The sequence below is a fragment of the Oryctolagus cuniculus genome, chromosome 14 (assembly GCF_051225735.1).
Source record: "Oryctolagus cuniculus isolate XC-2025 breed Fujian yellow rabbit chromosome 14, ASM5122573v1, whole genome shotgun sequence".
In the NCBI taxonomy this organism is placed as follows: domain Eukaryota; kingdom Metazoa; phylum Chordata; class Mammalia; order Lagomorpha; family Leporidae; genus Oryctolagus; species Oryctolagus cuniculus.
Genome location: NC_142880.1, coordinates 61,645,923 through 61,662,022, shown reverse-complemented (window position 1 = coordinate 61,662,022; position 16,100 = coordinate 61,645,923). Strand labels below are relative to the sequence as shown.

Genomic DNA, 16,100 nt, shown 5'->3' with positions numbered 1-16,100 from the left:
TCTCCCATGGGGTGCACGGCCCAAGGACTTGGGCCATCTTCCACTGCACTCTGGGCCATAGCAGAGAGCTGGTCTGGAAGAGGGGCAACCGGGACAGAATCTGGTGCCCTGACCGGGACTAGAACCCGGTGTGCCGGCGCCACAGGCGGAGAATTAGCCTATTGAGCCGCGGCGCTGGCCTCTTTGCAAGTATTTTAAAGTCCTTTCCCATTTTAAAGAAAGTAAAACTAGAAAGAGTAGATGATATATTATCAGTGTGTTATCTAGTAAAAACACAGTGACACTATGATCAATGGTGCCCCTGCTGTGAGTAAGTCTTGGCCTTGAAACATGCTATGGTCTGATTGTTTGTGTTATGCTCTGCCCCCAGATCCATACTTTGAAATTCTAGCCTCCAAGGTGATGTTATTAAGATGCTGGGGTGGGGTGGGGGTGGGGTCCTTGGGACTAGAGGCCCAAGAGAATGTATTTGCTCCATCCACCATGGGAGGACACAGAGAGAAGTTGGCAGTCTGCAAATGGAAGAAGGTCCCCACCCAAATCTGACTGTGCTGGCACCTTGGTCTTGGACTTCCCAGTCTTTTGAACTATGACAAATAAACTTCTGTTGTTAATAAGCTACCTTGTCTATGAAAAGAATTTTATTATAGCAGCCAAAACGGACTATGACATTGTGATTGAGTTTTAAACAAAAATAGAACCATATGGTTTAAATTGAAGTAAAATGTACGAGGTAAATATATATTAATTTTTATGAAGGGACCCCTTATATGAATTTCTGGAGTATCTATCAACGCATTACTGCCTCCAGTTAAAACAGCCAAGGGGGCATAACCATCTGAGTTTCCCTATTTGTTACTGCCCAAATATTCCACTCTTTCTCACACTTTGATGACTTTGGACATGAGTTTGCTCTGCCATGAAAAACTCTTTCTGCGCTTCGGGCTCCATGACCTGGGACACTCAGACACATCCTACACTGCCATATCATTGTGACTGTGGGGAGCAACTCGGACTGGACTGAGTTACTGGAATTAAGACTTATTCTATGCATCTGCTCTCCCACAATATGGCACTGGGAGAGGAGAAAACAGCTTCTACGCAGCTGCCTCTTGCCAACCTGAGTGCTGACCTCCAGGAGCTGATCCTGCTCCTGATTGGAGGAGAGCAGCGTACTCGGCGTGTGGGCAGCCGAGTTGGGATTGGCGGAGGAGGACTATAAAGGAGGAGAGAGACGGTATGCACCAGGAACATCCCCTTCCACGGAGGTGGAAGGGTCGGTAGCCAACCCGGGAGGAACCAGCAGCAAACCCGGGGAGGGCCGAGTAGACGAAAGAACAGCGCAGGGTCCTGTGTCGTTCCTCCACGAAGACGGGGAGTGACATAATGGTGCCGTTCTCAGATATGAAGCCTAGGCAGGGTCTTGTGTCGTTCCCCCACGAAGACGGGGAGCGACAGTGACCTTCTTCCCACTGCCCCAATTTGGTACTTCTTTCCTGATGCAACTTATCTTGTTTTCGTTCTTCCTTCTCAAGTGGCCAGGGAAACGCCATCCAGTATTTGGGGAGTGCTCTATTCTATGAAGCAGTGCCTGCCCACTTTGGTACGAGAGGGAGACCTTGATGTTCTCTTTGCTCCCCATTACTAGGGCCCAGGCATATAAAGGAGTCTTTGCTGCCATCATCCATAGCCTCATTTCAACTGCAACCAGAGATGTGAGCCACTGGACATGGCTGTTGAGACCACTCTGGGGCTGAGTGACAACACTGGAGGTGACTGCTTTCAGTTTCTGGAGGAACCAGTCACAGAGGCACAGGTGGTTCTGTGGTCTTCAAGGCTGGCTCTTTGACCCTTCCAGATATTCTCTAAGAGCCTTTAATGCATCCCTTTTTGGCTCAAATTAGACAAAATTGGTTTCTATTACTTAAACCTAAGAATCTTGCTCAATTGTTTTTAACTATAAAGCAATGGTGTGACCTTGTGACTATTCTTAGGTGCCTTTGTTCCCAGGCAGTCATGAGCTGGCAGTATCCCACTTCATCTCTCTAACCCTGGTGCCTTGCGCAGTGCCAAGAAGTGTAGAGCAGTCCTCAACAAATTGCTATTAGTTAAGTAAATTAATTGACTACTTAACTGGTGAAGAAAGAATCCTCTGAACATTAAAACCCATAAGAGGCCAACGCTGCAGCTCAGAGGGTCAAGCCGCTGCCTGCAGCACCAGCATCACATATAAGCACTGGTTCAAGTCCTGACTGCACTTCCTACCTGGCTCCCTGCTAATGCACCTGAGAAAGCAGTGGAATATGGTTCAAATCTGAGAGACCCTGAGGAATCTCCTGGCTCCTGGCTGTAGCCTGGCCCAGATCTGGCTGTTGCAGGCATTTGGAATGTGAACAGATGAAGATCTTGCTCTCTGTCTCTGCTTCTCTCTCTCTGTAACTCTGCCTTTCAAATAAACAAATAAACCTCTAAAACCCATAAAATGATGGTTAATACTATCAGTGTTTTCAGTGGCCATGTCCCTTCTAGGTAGCTCTCCATTTGTTGTTTTCACACAAGACAAGCACAACCACAAAGAGCTCAATATAATTTTATTAAATACGAGATGGTAACACACATTGTGCACTTATGTATTTAGCAGCTCTGTGAAATGTTTTAATGCATGTGAAAAGTACACAGTCCAATCATAGACCTTCACTGTAGTGAATGATGGATACTTTTAAGAGCAATCCTACAGAAAAACCTCTGAGCTGGCAATAACTCCATCTGATTTATATCATTTGCAGGCACCCTTGAAATATTCTCATTATCTTCCTGGTCAGTTTCAAATTTTGTAGCCCCTCCAGAAAAGCATAGCCCGCACTTTGATTTTCTGAGGCAAAGTCCCATAGAAACAACATTGATGGGACAGGCCAGGCTGGTAGAAAATCATGCAAAGAAGCCAGGGCCTGCTAGACCCAGACATGGTGGTTTGTCTGAATTAGTTGCGTAATTTTCAATCTTTTTTTTTTTCACTTTGTACTATTTAGAACGGTCAGTTTATGTATCTGACTTATACATTATCTCTTGCCAGGAGTTTCTCTTTCTTAATGAAGTCCATAAGGAGTTGAGTGAAACTAATTAGTAAACTTACATTATACAACTTCCCTGAGTAGATAATCAAGCATGAGCAGCAATAATGATTATAAGAGTATAATACATGGATTTTAAATGTTTTCATTAACACACACGCATAGACAACATACACACACACAACATACACACACACAATAAACTCAAATGATACTGTATGCCAAACAACACTAAAACAGAATTTCAGGGCTACAGGGAATTCAAAAGTCCTCCAGAGGCTCCATTCTTTTTAGAGATTTTCTATATGCCTCCAGTCCTGACTTAACACGTGAATTGAATTACCTGTCCTCTCTGTGGCCTAATTTTAACATAAGTCAAGAAGATGCCAACAGATACTTCAAAGCATCCCTGTGGTCAGGTAGTAAAAGCCTAGGTTGGGCACGAAATTTTGAGTGACCTCTTCTTTCAGACTTGGCTGTCATTTCCACAAAAGGCAAAGGACATCTGCTCATCTGATGGAAACATGTTTCTTGCCATTTCTGCATCAGGAAGACTAAACTTTTCCTTCGTGCAAGCTTACACCATTTTGGTGGCATTTTCCCTATCTCCAAGAGGGCACTTTCAATATGCCTCTATCACAGCATTTTGCAATATTAAATAATCTGTTTCCAACTTGTCACTTTTTTTGTTTTAGATTTTTCAGAGTCATGTCCTCATTTGTCTTCAGATCCCCTGTGCCTGACGCTATGGGGGTTACATAGCAGTCTCTACATGTGCTTGCCAAGGAGGTGAAAGAGAACACTTACAGAAGTGCCTTGAAAAGCAAGAAACAAACGCAAGAGATTGTGGTCTGATACAGCCATTACTCCTGATGCAGAGGAAAGCACGTTAGAAAGTAAAGCTCTCATTTGAAGAATAAAATGGTCTGGTTATTACTGGGCCAACAGATAAAGACTACTAGTCTACAACTTAAAATCCCATTCACAGATGGCACAAAACAAAATAAACAAAAAAATAAAAAAGTAAAAACATTTAGTTCCCCTAGACAAAGTAGAAGCAGAAAAAATAAAAGAAAATTCAAAACATAAACAACAACAACAAACTTCAAACAAGGCTTTGTCCTCCCTCACAACTCTGTACTCCCTCTGCCCTTTGTGGCTCTAAGAACAGCCAGGTTTAGGGGTCTGTGGGAGAGGGATTGGTTCCCTCTCTTGAGTTGAAATTGCTTAGTTACCTTGACTGGGTTTGAGCTCATCATTAGAAATTCATTTAAACAAAAAAAGCAAGAACAAGTGTCAGCTATTAATGATAGGTCTCCTATCTATTTTCAAGGACGTAGCCACAATTGGCTCACTCACTGCATGTGGTTATAAGTTCTCCATGACATTTTTAGCAGTGTTGAAGGCTGTAGAACCTGAGACAATTTGGGAATGTGTTCGGACTGGGACAGTATCTGTACACACAGGTAGGGTTATTCCACTGCTTATCAGTCAAGTGTGCTATGGTCCATGGACAATGACAGGTTCTTTTGAGATCATGAATGGATATAGTTGGGTGGTATCAGCAAAAGGGTCTTGGTTTTGGTATCATCAGGAGAAATTCTGGATTTCTGATCTATTCCTTCTTGAGCTTATTTGCAGAACAAAAAAATCAACTGGGACTTTTTTTTCTTGCCTTTGCGGCTTGCTTTGGACCTGGCTGATCACAGAACTTCACACCCATGAGGCTGTATCTCTCCCACTTTCTTCCTTCAGTCACTTTAATCAGGTGAACACATGTTTACATTTGCCTAAGTCTGTCCTAATTTATGCTTATTATTCTAGAGTAATTTTTAAAACTTCCTCTGTCACTTTCAAGAATGATCCAGGTTGGATAGTAAATCACTCTGCTTGCTATTATTATTAGTGCCATTTGGCTTTCATAAATGGAATGGTCTGTATTTGAGAGAAAATCACTTGGTTCAGTGGGGAGTAGCCAGCTCTCAACCCTCATATCTTGGTTCCACTCCTCACTGAGTGGGGCTATTGGACAAGATATTTAACTCCTTAATTCTATAAAAATAAAATAATAATAATTGCACCCATATCCCAGGATTATCGTGGGAAGGCAGTGGGACAAGATGTGTGGAGCACTTAGCACAGCATTAGATCTATAATAAGTTCTGATAATAGTAGCTGTCATTCCTTGATATTTTTTTCTTCTCTTACTCCCTCTTGCCTTCCTCATTACTCCATCCTTCCTTCACTCTTTATTTCATTCTTTCCTGCTTTATGTTCTTAAATCATTAAATCATCGAGTCTCTTGAAACCTCATGACCTATCAGCAGGAGAAGCAGAAGGCTCCTGTCATTTGTTGAATGCTGCTGAGCCAAGATGTTTTAGCATCCTGTAGACTATGTAATATGATTGCTTTAATTTTTTCTTCTTTATGAGGGAGAGAATGCACTCTAGACCTTTCTCTCTCAGTCATCTTTGTTGATCATAATAGATTCAGTCCCTGGGTTTCTTAAAATTCACTGGTTTTGGTAGAAGCTGGACATGGAGACATATGCTTCTTCTTGACCTGGTCCCAGGGAAGTGAGGATGGGCTGTCCTTGGGCAACTGGGTTCAATGTCAGGATTCCTGACTGGGGAGGAAATGGAGGGATTGGTGTGCTGTTTGTAGTACCAGGACTAAGCAGGAGGCCATGGTATACATGAGACCCACCTTGGCCACTCTCTCTGCCATTTTGGGACCTGAAAGAGAGCAGTACAGGGGAATCACATGCACTGAAATTCTCAGTTAGGAATCTGGGGGGTGACTCTCTGAAAGTTTCTGGGGTGATGATTGTAACATTGGATGGGCAGCTGGAGCTTTGAGCTCCTGCTCCACATTTCTGCTTCTCAGACTTCTCTGGCTGTGGAGGGAAAATATCTTGCAGGAAGCCTTCCACTTCATCTCTAGCTTGAATGCCATCCACCTCATGAATCTGACAGTCCAGGAAACTTTCCGGATTGAAGCTCACATTCAAATTCTGCATAGGAAAAGAGAAAAGGCATCAAAGCAGCACCAGAGAGTTGTCCTCCCAAACATTCTGGTTAGAAAAGTTCTGAAGAAATTTCTGGTAGGTTTGCCATGTAATGGCAGAGAATTATCCACCTGTTTCTCAGTTGACTCTTAGATTCTGGAGGTGCTGTGGTGCTTCAGGGTTTGAAGTGACCATGGGATGTTCACTGCAACACTGGGAAGCCCAAAAGTCCGGAGACCTGTATCTCATTCTAGTTCCCCACTTCAAGGAAGATGCAGTTAGGGTTTTAGGAGGAATCTAGTTATGGGATGAGGTTCAACTATTCCTTATTCCAGAATATTGTTCTTGCATATGGGGATGCTATTAACATAATGCCTGTTGGTGTACAAGAAGCACTTACCTTTTTTGGTTTCTTACAGAGTTGTTCCAGAGTTTTCTTATGATCAGGGATACTGGGCCATATCATAGGCTTAATCCTGAAATCAGAGAAAATTGACACATGAATAACAGAGGGAGCAGGCACAACAGATTTTCCCACTGACTCTGGGCCAGGAATCAGAAGGGCAAGTTTCTAGTTTTGACTCTTCCACATCTAATGGATGACTAAGAACGATGAGTTGCTTCTCTGGCCTCAGGGCTCCATCTATCTGAGATGGGATTAGGCCAGAAGTCACTGTTAAACTACTCTGTGAATAGACATGACAGTGACACACTTCTGTAAAGGAACTCCAGTGGGAAGGAACCAAGAGCTTTCAATGCAGTAGTTTTGCTGTAGCTAAGGTTCTAAAAAAATTTTTTTGGCCGCTTACGCTCAATATAGATGATGTTGTCTTTGTCTTTAGTGGCAGTGACTCTTCCATCCTAATTTTGGTAGATGTGGAAAATGTTTTCTAAGTTACCCAAGGGGCATTTCTTTAAGGCAGTACTGTTCAAATTGTGGTATTTGTAATCCTGGAGATCCAATGGTCTTGTGCTGAGGGCAACTTCCTAGACCATTAAATAACTTAAGTAGAGTATATTTAAAACATCATTTTCATAATGAACCAAAAGTCTCATGAGTTTACATACTGCAGTTGGACTTCTAGTACATTTTGCATTTCCATGGGGTTTCTACTACACCCTTTAGAAGACTTTAGAAGAAAAGTTTGGGATAAATTACCTTTCATAATTCTTATTTTGGGGAAAAGGTTTGCCTTGTGCCCAGTTTCTATATTTTTGTCTCTTAAGAAATCAATTGTGGAAATTCACTCATGCCAGAGAATGGGAGGGGCAGCAAGGACTGTAGTTCCCGAAATGACCTATCATCCTCCACTGCAGTTTTCTCATCAACAAAGAGAGAACTCAATAAATGGAGAAGTCAAGTTTGGACTGTCTGGGATCCCACACAATCACCCTCTTGATGAGTTGAAGAAAGTCACCTTTTTTTCCATAATACACAGGCCAAGATAGCCAAAAGAACCACAGAGCAGAAACTCAGAATGCTGACAGTTAGGAGGACAGGATCTATCTCCCCTGGAACACAAGGATACATCATGGTTAGCATTCAGTAAGCATGAAGTGGGGTAGACTTTCAGAATGCTTTGAGTTTATCTATTAATTGGGCCCATTTACTGCTTATTGAAAGCTACTCTTCAGTAAACAAGATAATATTCTAACTTTAAGGGGGAATTTTGGCTTAAGGGGCAGTGACTTGGGCCACCAAGACCAGAACATTGGCCACTTGAAATGTAAAAGTGATCTAGTGTCAAGGGACCACCATTCCCTATACAACATCTACCCCCAGGGGAAAGTAACCAGAGCAGAGCAGATCCATGTTCCGTCTGCAGTCACAGCAAGTTGTAGGGTACAAATGGAAGCTGACATGAAGAACAGTTCTTCCAAAAATGTGAAAAGGAAAGATCTACGTGTGGTACTCCTGTGTCCAGAGGCCTGCCATGTTTTGTGGTTCTACTGGTTGTTCTAACTTCCTAGATCCCAAGGGCATGCCATCAGTGAAGATGTTCCCCACAGGAGTCTTAGAGAAAGCAGCCAATTTGATCCAAACCTAAACTGGTGAATGGGAGGCATAGTGTGGGCATTTTGTTCCAAATTATTAGCAGTTTTCAGATATACTCAGGCCAGTGCCACCCACACAATTCTCACCAATTACCTGCTACTAAGGATCCATTCCCATTGATTTCTTGTTCTTCACAAAAGGGGCAAAAAATAGTGAAATAGTGTAGGCACACTCTCTGGGGAGTCCTAACATGCTAGTCTGTGTCATCAATTTCTACCCCACTCTGTCGATCACACTTTGTTGTGCAAAACGTCCAAGGAGACAAGTGCTCTCTACAGCTACTCCTTACCTGCCCTATGGTTCTCTGGTGTTCTGAAATGAGTACTTGGGCTCCAATCGCTCCAGAAGCCTTCAAAATAGTTGCTATTAGGGATGGATCGGACTCGAATCTCATACATCGCATCAGGTTGTAGCTTTCTCTGCAGGAGTGTCAGCTTTGTGCTGGATAAATTCACATGCTAAAGAGTAAAATAAGTCATTATATGGTAGGGTGGGAAAAGAAGTGCATCTCGGACCTCCTGAGTCATTTCAAGTTAAATTCCTTTAACCATGTAATTATACAACAACATTTTCATTTCTTTCTCTCCCCTTTCACATGCCAAGGAAAGGTGAAAGGTGGGGTTAGTGAACAAGAATTATTTCTCTTCAGGAGTATACCATTTTACATTGAGAATAGCATTAAAGAGGTGATAATATCCCAACACTGTGCATCATTCTTAAGAAAAACATATTCTGTCAACCTGATAGATAAGAAGTAATATCAGTTGTCATAACATTTATATTTATTTTATTATCAGTTTTCATACACTTGTTGCATTTATAATTTTGTGGAACTTTTCCGATTTCTTTGGTTTGTTTTCTTATTGTGATATTTGTCTCTCTGAATGATTTATAGGAACTCTTTATATATTAAAGGCATTAACCAGCTTTCTGCTGTGTATGTGACAATTTAATTCTGACATTTAACTTGCCTTTGATTATTGGATATGTTGTCGCAGATAAACCTATGGCCGCAGATAGGCATTTAACTTAGCTTTTTCCCCAAAAATGTTAGCTGTCCTAGAACCATTGGTTTATTCTTCTTTTCTCCAACAGAGTTGTTTTCCCACTGGTGCAATGTTCAGATAAATAAATAATGGAAGAGGGAAGGATCAAGGTCACCTTTTTGTGTGTGTGTCAAGGAGGGGTGAGTAGAAGGAGTGAACAAGTGGTTTGGGGTAGGTACTACATTTCTTTTTTCTTCTCTTCTCTTCTCTTCTCTTCTCTCTCTCTCACTCTCTTTTTTTTTTTTTTTTGAACAAAGTATGATTTGTTTAAGTTGGAAACCTCTTGCTGCAGCAGCCAGGAGAGGGGCTCTGACAAGGGATGACCCCGGTACTATACCCAGCACACCATACCACACTGCAAGCCCACAAGGCTGATCCTAGCCCAAGCAAACAGGAGGGATATGAAGGTACTTTCTGAGCCTTGGGAAAGAGAACCAGCCTTCTGTTTTCTGTCTGCGGGGAACGGAGCAGCAGGACTTAGTCTAGCAGGCTATGACAAAACTGATAGCCTGAGTACTTGACTTTTCTCCCACCTCTTTGCCCAAACAGGTTGCAGGGATAGCCAGATATTTCCCATCTGGGAGACTCATGAAGAAAATGGGACTAAGTACCTGTCTACATCAGCCATCCAGGGTGAAAACTAAGTTGCTACTTTGCTGAATAAAAGGGCAAACATTCTGCCTACTCATCTTCTTACCTCCTGCTGCCCTCACAAATCTCAGGAACCCAACTGTGACTGTGACTTGGTGATGCTCTCCAGGGGTGTTTGCGCCTGATGTTTCTCTGGAAGTGTGATACTTTTTGAGGTCTCCAAATAAAGAAGATCAACTTGGCCTCAATCTAAATTATTATCTAACTAAGCTAGAAATATTATAAATACAACAAATAAAACAAGAAAAATATCAGAGGTAGAACAGGATGGGTGAGGAAATATCCGCATTTTGTGGGGCTGAAGCACTTGTTCACTCCTTCTACTCACCCCTCCTTGACACTCACACAAAAAGATGACCTTCATCCTTCCCTCTTCCATTATTTATCTGAACATTGCACCAGTGGAAAAACAACTCTGTTGAAGAAAGGAAGAATAAACAAATGGTCCCAGGACAGCTAACATTTTTGGGGAAAAAACTAAGTTAAGTGCCTATCTGCCACCATAGGTTTATCTGTGTCAACAATATTGGGAGCTTCTTTCAATAAAGGGTATGTTTGGAGACAAAATGGTTCAGCCCTCCTAGGCTAGATGCATTTCTGAGACAATGAAAGCTAGAACATTAAGAGGTTTCTATTGTAAGAACGAGGTTGATCTACATACCATCCAGTTGCCTTCATCTTTTTCCTGGCGGTAGGCTACATCATGTATTAATTGATTTACATACTGCTTTTGCAAGTGCGATGTATTAAATGTCACCATAAAGTCATTTGCTCCCTTACGATAGGTAGCTTTTATGTCAAACGGAGGTTCAGGTTTAACTGGGAAGGGAAGAAGAAAACAATAAATCTGAGTATAGACCAGGGGATAATTACAATTTTTAAAGTCCATCTACTTTGAACCTCGATCTGATCCTGAATCAACAACTGGCTAACTGTTTAGAAGGCCATTTCTTCTTCTTTCTAGGTTTAAATTCAGACTGCATTTCCCAGCTTCCCTTGCAGCTGGGCATGGTCTTGTGAGCAATGTGAGTGGAAGTGACGCTCCCCAGTTCCAATCCTGGTCAGAAATACCCCCCACCCCCACCCCCCATGGCATTGCATGTGGGAGATAGAGGAGCACAGGATAAGAAGTGTTGGATATTGCTTCTAGGAGCACCACCACGGGTTAGGAATACTCTAATGTGACAGAAACAAACTACAAGTTTGAAATATACGTTTTGGAGCTCGTTTGTTATAGCAACTAAAACTAATTGTACATTTTTAAAAAAACATTTTATTTAGTTATTTGAAAAACAAGCTCACACACACACAGTGGGAGGGAGGGAAGGAGGGAGGGAGAGGGAAGGAGAGAGAGAGAGAGAGAGAGAGAGAGAGAATCTTCTATCCACTGGTTGACTCCCCAGACTGCTGCAATGGCTGGGGTTGGGCCAGGATGAAGCCAGGATCTTGGGACTCCATATAGGTCTCTCTTGTGGCTGGCAGGGGCCCACACACTTGGGCCAACTTTCATTGCTTTTCTAGGCTTATTAGCAGGAAGCTGGATTGGAAGTAGAATAGCCAGGACTTGAACTGGTACTCATATGGGATGCTGGCATCACAGGCAGTGGTTTAACTTGTTGTGCCACAACACCAGTCTCATTAATTATATATTAATAACTTATTATCTTTGCTGTGGGAATATAGATATTTAAATCTGAGACTTCATCCTTCCAATACAATTAGGTTGTGTGATGGGACCTAAAATATCACTTATCTATATAGAAGCAGATCTTTGTCTTGGCCCCAGCATTTAACTTCCAAAGCGATCTTCAACTGTGCCCTCTGTCTGTCTCAGTTGCATTATCTCTGACCTGCTGTGTTCTTCTGGATGCCTCCCCAAGCTGCTATTAGGGTTAAATGTGATATGTATGGTATGCTGTGGGAGGGAGAAGGGTATTGCTTTAGGAGAACAAACCTTGAGAAAGGTATTGGTTTCCAAGTAAGGTGCTGATGTCAGGTCCCTTTTGCTTCTTTGAACTGAGACTTCCATTCTTAACTTTGTAGCCGTGGTTTTACCATAGGCTGGGAAGCTGATTGTCTAGTGATGGGGCCTCTACTTTTGTGTGTGACTGATCTCAGATCTTATTGTTAATAAGAGGGTGTGTGTTCATCAAGCTTCCACTTAGTAGACTGAATCACTTTCCAGGCAATCTGAGCTGGGCTTCCTGGCCCAATGAAATGAAACCCTTGGTGCAGTATTTGGCCCAGTTGTCATAGTCACTTGTTAGTGGTGGTGATTGCCTGAGCACCTCATGGCTCTCCCCATGGATGATGAAAAAGAAGTGGCCCCTTCTTCACCAGTGGATGTCTTGTAAAAAGGGAAATTCACCCTTGTGTACCCTGGGCTGCACCATTCATAGGGAAGATGTTCTAGAGGGTAGCAGGAGGAAAGTCAGTGGTGGAGAGACCCAGTCCAATAGGGACTCCCGGCAACCCTCATAACCTACCTCTCATTCGCGTTCTCAACAAAACCTCCTGGAACTAAATCCTCTGTCCCATCCCCATATCCTAAGGACTTTTGGTAATGGTGGAACTAAGGGAAGAATGGGATTAAAATTGACTGCACATCTACTAGTGCTGAGGGCTTATTCTGTCTTCAAACAGCAGCCACTCATCATGACTCTACTCAAGAGGAAACTGAGTCTCAGAGAGTTTAATTAACCTAAGTTCAGCACTCTATGAAATAGTTTAACTGGATTTAAATCAACTCAGCCTGGCTCTGAGGCTCACTTTTCTTCATTTAGCTTCTGTTTCTATATCTTGTTATCTTGTCCTGGCTTGTCTAGGCCCTCTCCAGAAAGGTCTGCCTCTTGCCCAAACGGTGTCTTTGAGGAAATCAGAAGAAGGTGCTAGGGTGGGCATTTTGCCTAGCAGTTAAGACACTAGTTAAGATGCCTGTGTCTTAACTTGGAACACCTGGGTTTGAATCCTGGCTCTGACGCTCAGTTCCAGTTTCCTGTTCCTGCGGAGTCTGAGAGGCAGCATGTGACATCTCACTTGATTAGATTCCTGCAACCCATGTGGGAGAGTTGTACTGAGTTTCTGGCTCTTGGCTGTGGCCTGGCCCGGACCCAGCGATTGTGAGAATTTGGAAAGTGAATCAGTAGATGGGAGCATCATCTATCTAGTTCTCTCTCTGACTCTTTTTTTTTTTTTTTAAGATTTTTAAATTTACTTATTTGAGAGGTGGAGTTACAGATAGTGAGAAGGAGAGACAGAGAGAGAGGTCTTCCTTCAACTGGTTCACTCCCCAGATGGCTGCAATGGCCGGAGCTACGCCCATCTGAAGCCAGGAGCCAAGTGCTTCCTCCCGATCTCCCATGCGGGTGCAGGGGCCCAAGGACTTGGGCCATTTTCTATTGCTTTCCCAGTCCATTGCAGAGAGCTGGATGGGAAGAGGGGTGGCCAGGACTAGTACCGGCACCAGTATAGGATGCTGGCACTGGCAGGTGGAGGAGTAATCTGTGCCATGGAGCCAGCCCCTCTCTCTGACTCTTAAACCAACATTTTTTAGAAAATCAATATAATCTTTTTTTTTTTGACAGGCAGAGTGGACAGAGAGAGAGAGAGAGAGACAGAGAGAAAGGTCTTCCTTTGCCGTTGGTTCACCCTCCAATGGCCGCCGCGGCCGGCGCACCACGCTGATCCGAAGGCAGGAGCCAGGTGCTTCTCCTGGTCTCCCATGGGATGCAGGGCCCAAGCACTTGGGCCGTCCTCCACTGCACTCCCTGGCCACAGCAGAGAGCTGGCTTGGAAGAGGGGCAACCGGGACAGAATCCGGTGCCCCGACCGGTGTGCTGGCAACGCAAGGTGGAGGATTAGCCTAGTGAGCCACGGTGCTGGCCAGAAAATCAAGATAATCTTAAATGAATACAATCTAAACAATTCTATCAGACTCTGCCAAGAAATGTGAGAATGCAAGAGGACACTAATGAAGGGAATGTAAGAGACTGGGTGGTTGCAGGCAAGTCTTAGCCCTGGGGTTCAATTAGTTTAAATCCAGTTAAATAGTTCTTTCATTAACAAAAGGCCACATAAGGAGTCAGAAGATGTTGTGGCACTTGCCTCTATCACCTCTCATCTGGCTTGCCTTGGAGTGCTTTTCAAATCCCCAGAAGACTCACAGCAACGCCTTCCACAGGCTGTGTATGTGTGTGTTATGTGTGTGTGTACATGATGAGCAGTGGACATATGTGCCTCTCTCTCCATTGTTTTTCAGATGAGACATGTTAGGTGTGCAGCCAACTTGGGGGAGCAGAATGTGGGCCTCCAAGAACACTGGGATTATGCAAGATGGGGATTCAGACATGGCAGAGTAATACCTGGAGCCTTTGGATGTGACAGTGGTGTTCACAGGTGTCAGACACGTCTGTGCAGGTGTGGGTTTGTGTAAGACTGGGCTCTCCTCTGTGCTCCAGGGCTTTGTTGGAGGACCAAGAATCCTGCCTGCTCCGCCTGCTCTCATATTTGTAATGCAAACGGAAAACCTTTAGATAAAGTGCCCTTGGGCAGTGCACAGCTCAGCATCCATCCGTAGAGCCCTATCTCCAAATGATCACAACCCAGCTTGTTCATGTTCTCAGAAACACCTGTTGAAGCCACCCCCCCCGCCCCCGTCCCCCACTAGACAGTACTCATACTGGTTGCAGTCATTGTTATTCTCTGGTTAACCTGCGTTACTGCCTCTGCCTCCCCAATGTTGTTTTCTGCTATATCTGCCTTTTTCCCCCCTTTTTAGCCAACATAATTGTTTACACCTGGAACTTCTGTTTTTATTCTTATTTTATCATCCTAGTGAAAAAAAAAAAAGCTGAGTAATATTTTTCATTCTCTCTTATCTTTAATGATTATCACTCTCTTTAATTTTCCTTTTGAGGGGTGAAGAACATTTGGGAATTTGGAGAGACTGAATCATAGTATTTAAAACTGACAAAAGAATGCATGTGTTCTATCACTCTGAACAATTTTTCCACTATATATAATCTTTCACTAGTAAATCTCTAGAGGTAGAATAAATACAAATAGTATTTCACTGCACTCATACATCATAATTGGGTTAGACAATCCCCTATAATGGGGCTTCTCTGAGGCTTTATAAAAGAACTTAATTTCCCCAGGATCACAAACCTATAAGTAATGGCAAACACTTTTGTATCTATATTCCTAATCTTATTGTTTTGATTTTCTTATCTTGATTGATAACTAAATGGTGAATTGATAGTTAATATTGGCTTAAACACAGATACTTAAATAGATTTACTGATTCATATCATTATGAGCATGTATATTATATAGGGCCCCCCAAAAGAGACCATGCATATGGAGTTTGTCAATGCAAACGTTTATTTGAAAAGCAATTTTTATCATGCATTTTTGACTAAGTATAATGTGTATTTTAGGCCAATTTGTATTTGGCCATGTTTCACTCTTCAGTAGTATGTCCCTTAGAAGGTGTGATAGTTAACTGAACGTCAACTTGGGTAAGCTTTGGTGCTCATTGTTTGGCCAAACACAAGTCCAGTGATAATTTGTTGGACATATTTAAAATTTAAATAATTAGACATTAAGTGAATAAGATTGCCTTTCATCTAATATGTAGAAGGCTTTAGGAACATAGATTGAGATTCCTTGAAGGAGAGGCAACTCAGTTCCAAGAATGCAATATAAAAGGGGGCTGGCACTGTGGAGCAGTGGGTTAAAGCTGCAACCTGCAGCACCAGCATCCCATAAGGGCGCCGGTTCGAGTCCCAGCTGCCCCACTTCTGATCCAGCTCTCTGCTATGGCCTGGGAAAGCAGTAGAAGATGGCCCAAGTCCTTGGGCCCCTGCACCTGCATGGGAGACCCGGAAGAAGCTACTGGCTCCTGGCTTTGGATCAGCTCAGCTCTGGCCATTGCAGTCATTTGGGAGTGAACCAATAGATGAAAGACGTTTCTTTCTCTCTCTCTCTCTCTCTCTCTCTCTCTCTCTCTCTGGCTCTACCTAGCTCTGTAACTCTTTCTTTCAAATAAAATAAAATAAATCTTTTTTTTAAAGAATGCAATATAAAAGTGAGTTTTCTGCCCTGCAGAATTCAGACTCAAGACTGCAATGTCTGCTCTTATTTGAATTTTCAGCCTTTCAACTGGCCCTAAAGATTTCAGACTTACAAGTTTCACAGTCCTAAGAGGAATTCCTTAAAATAAATCTCTCCTTTCCTTTCTCTTTTTTCATATCTATCTATCATCTAT

The 16,100-nt window shown here is 42.9% G+C and overlaps 1 protein-coding gene across 2 annotated transcripts in view; it reads right to left on the bottom strand.

Moving 5' to 3' along the window:
• Window positions 1-3,914: 3,914 nt before the first annotated feature.
• The window catches only part of IL7R (interleukin 7 receptor), a 27,612-nt gene continuing 15,426 nt past the window's right edge, over window positions 3,915-16,100 (bottom strand). For both annotated transcript variants that reach the window (XM_002714135.6, XM_089313135.1), the window contains 5 exons: window positions 10,494-10,651; window positions 8,425-8,593; window positions 7,498-7,591; window positions 6,480-6,555; window positions 3,915-6,085 (listed from right to left, as the gene is read on the bottom strand). In XM_002714135.6, coding sequence (XP_002714181.2) covers window positions 5,585-6,085; window positions 6,480-6,555; window positions 7,498-7,591; window positions 8,425-8,593; window positions 10,494-10,651 — 998 coding nt within the window. In that variant the 3' untranslated portion in view covers window positions 3,915-5,584. The remainder of the gene's footprint in view (window positions 6,086-6,479; window positions 6,556-7,497; window positions 7,592-8,424; window positions 8,594-10,493; window positions 10,652-16,100) is intronic.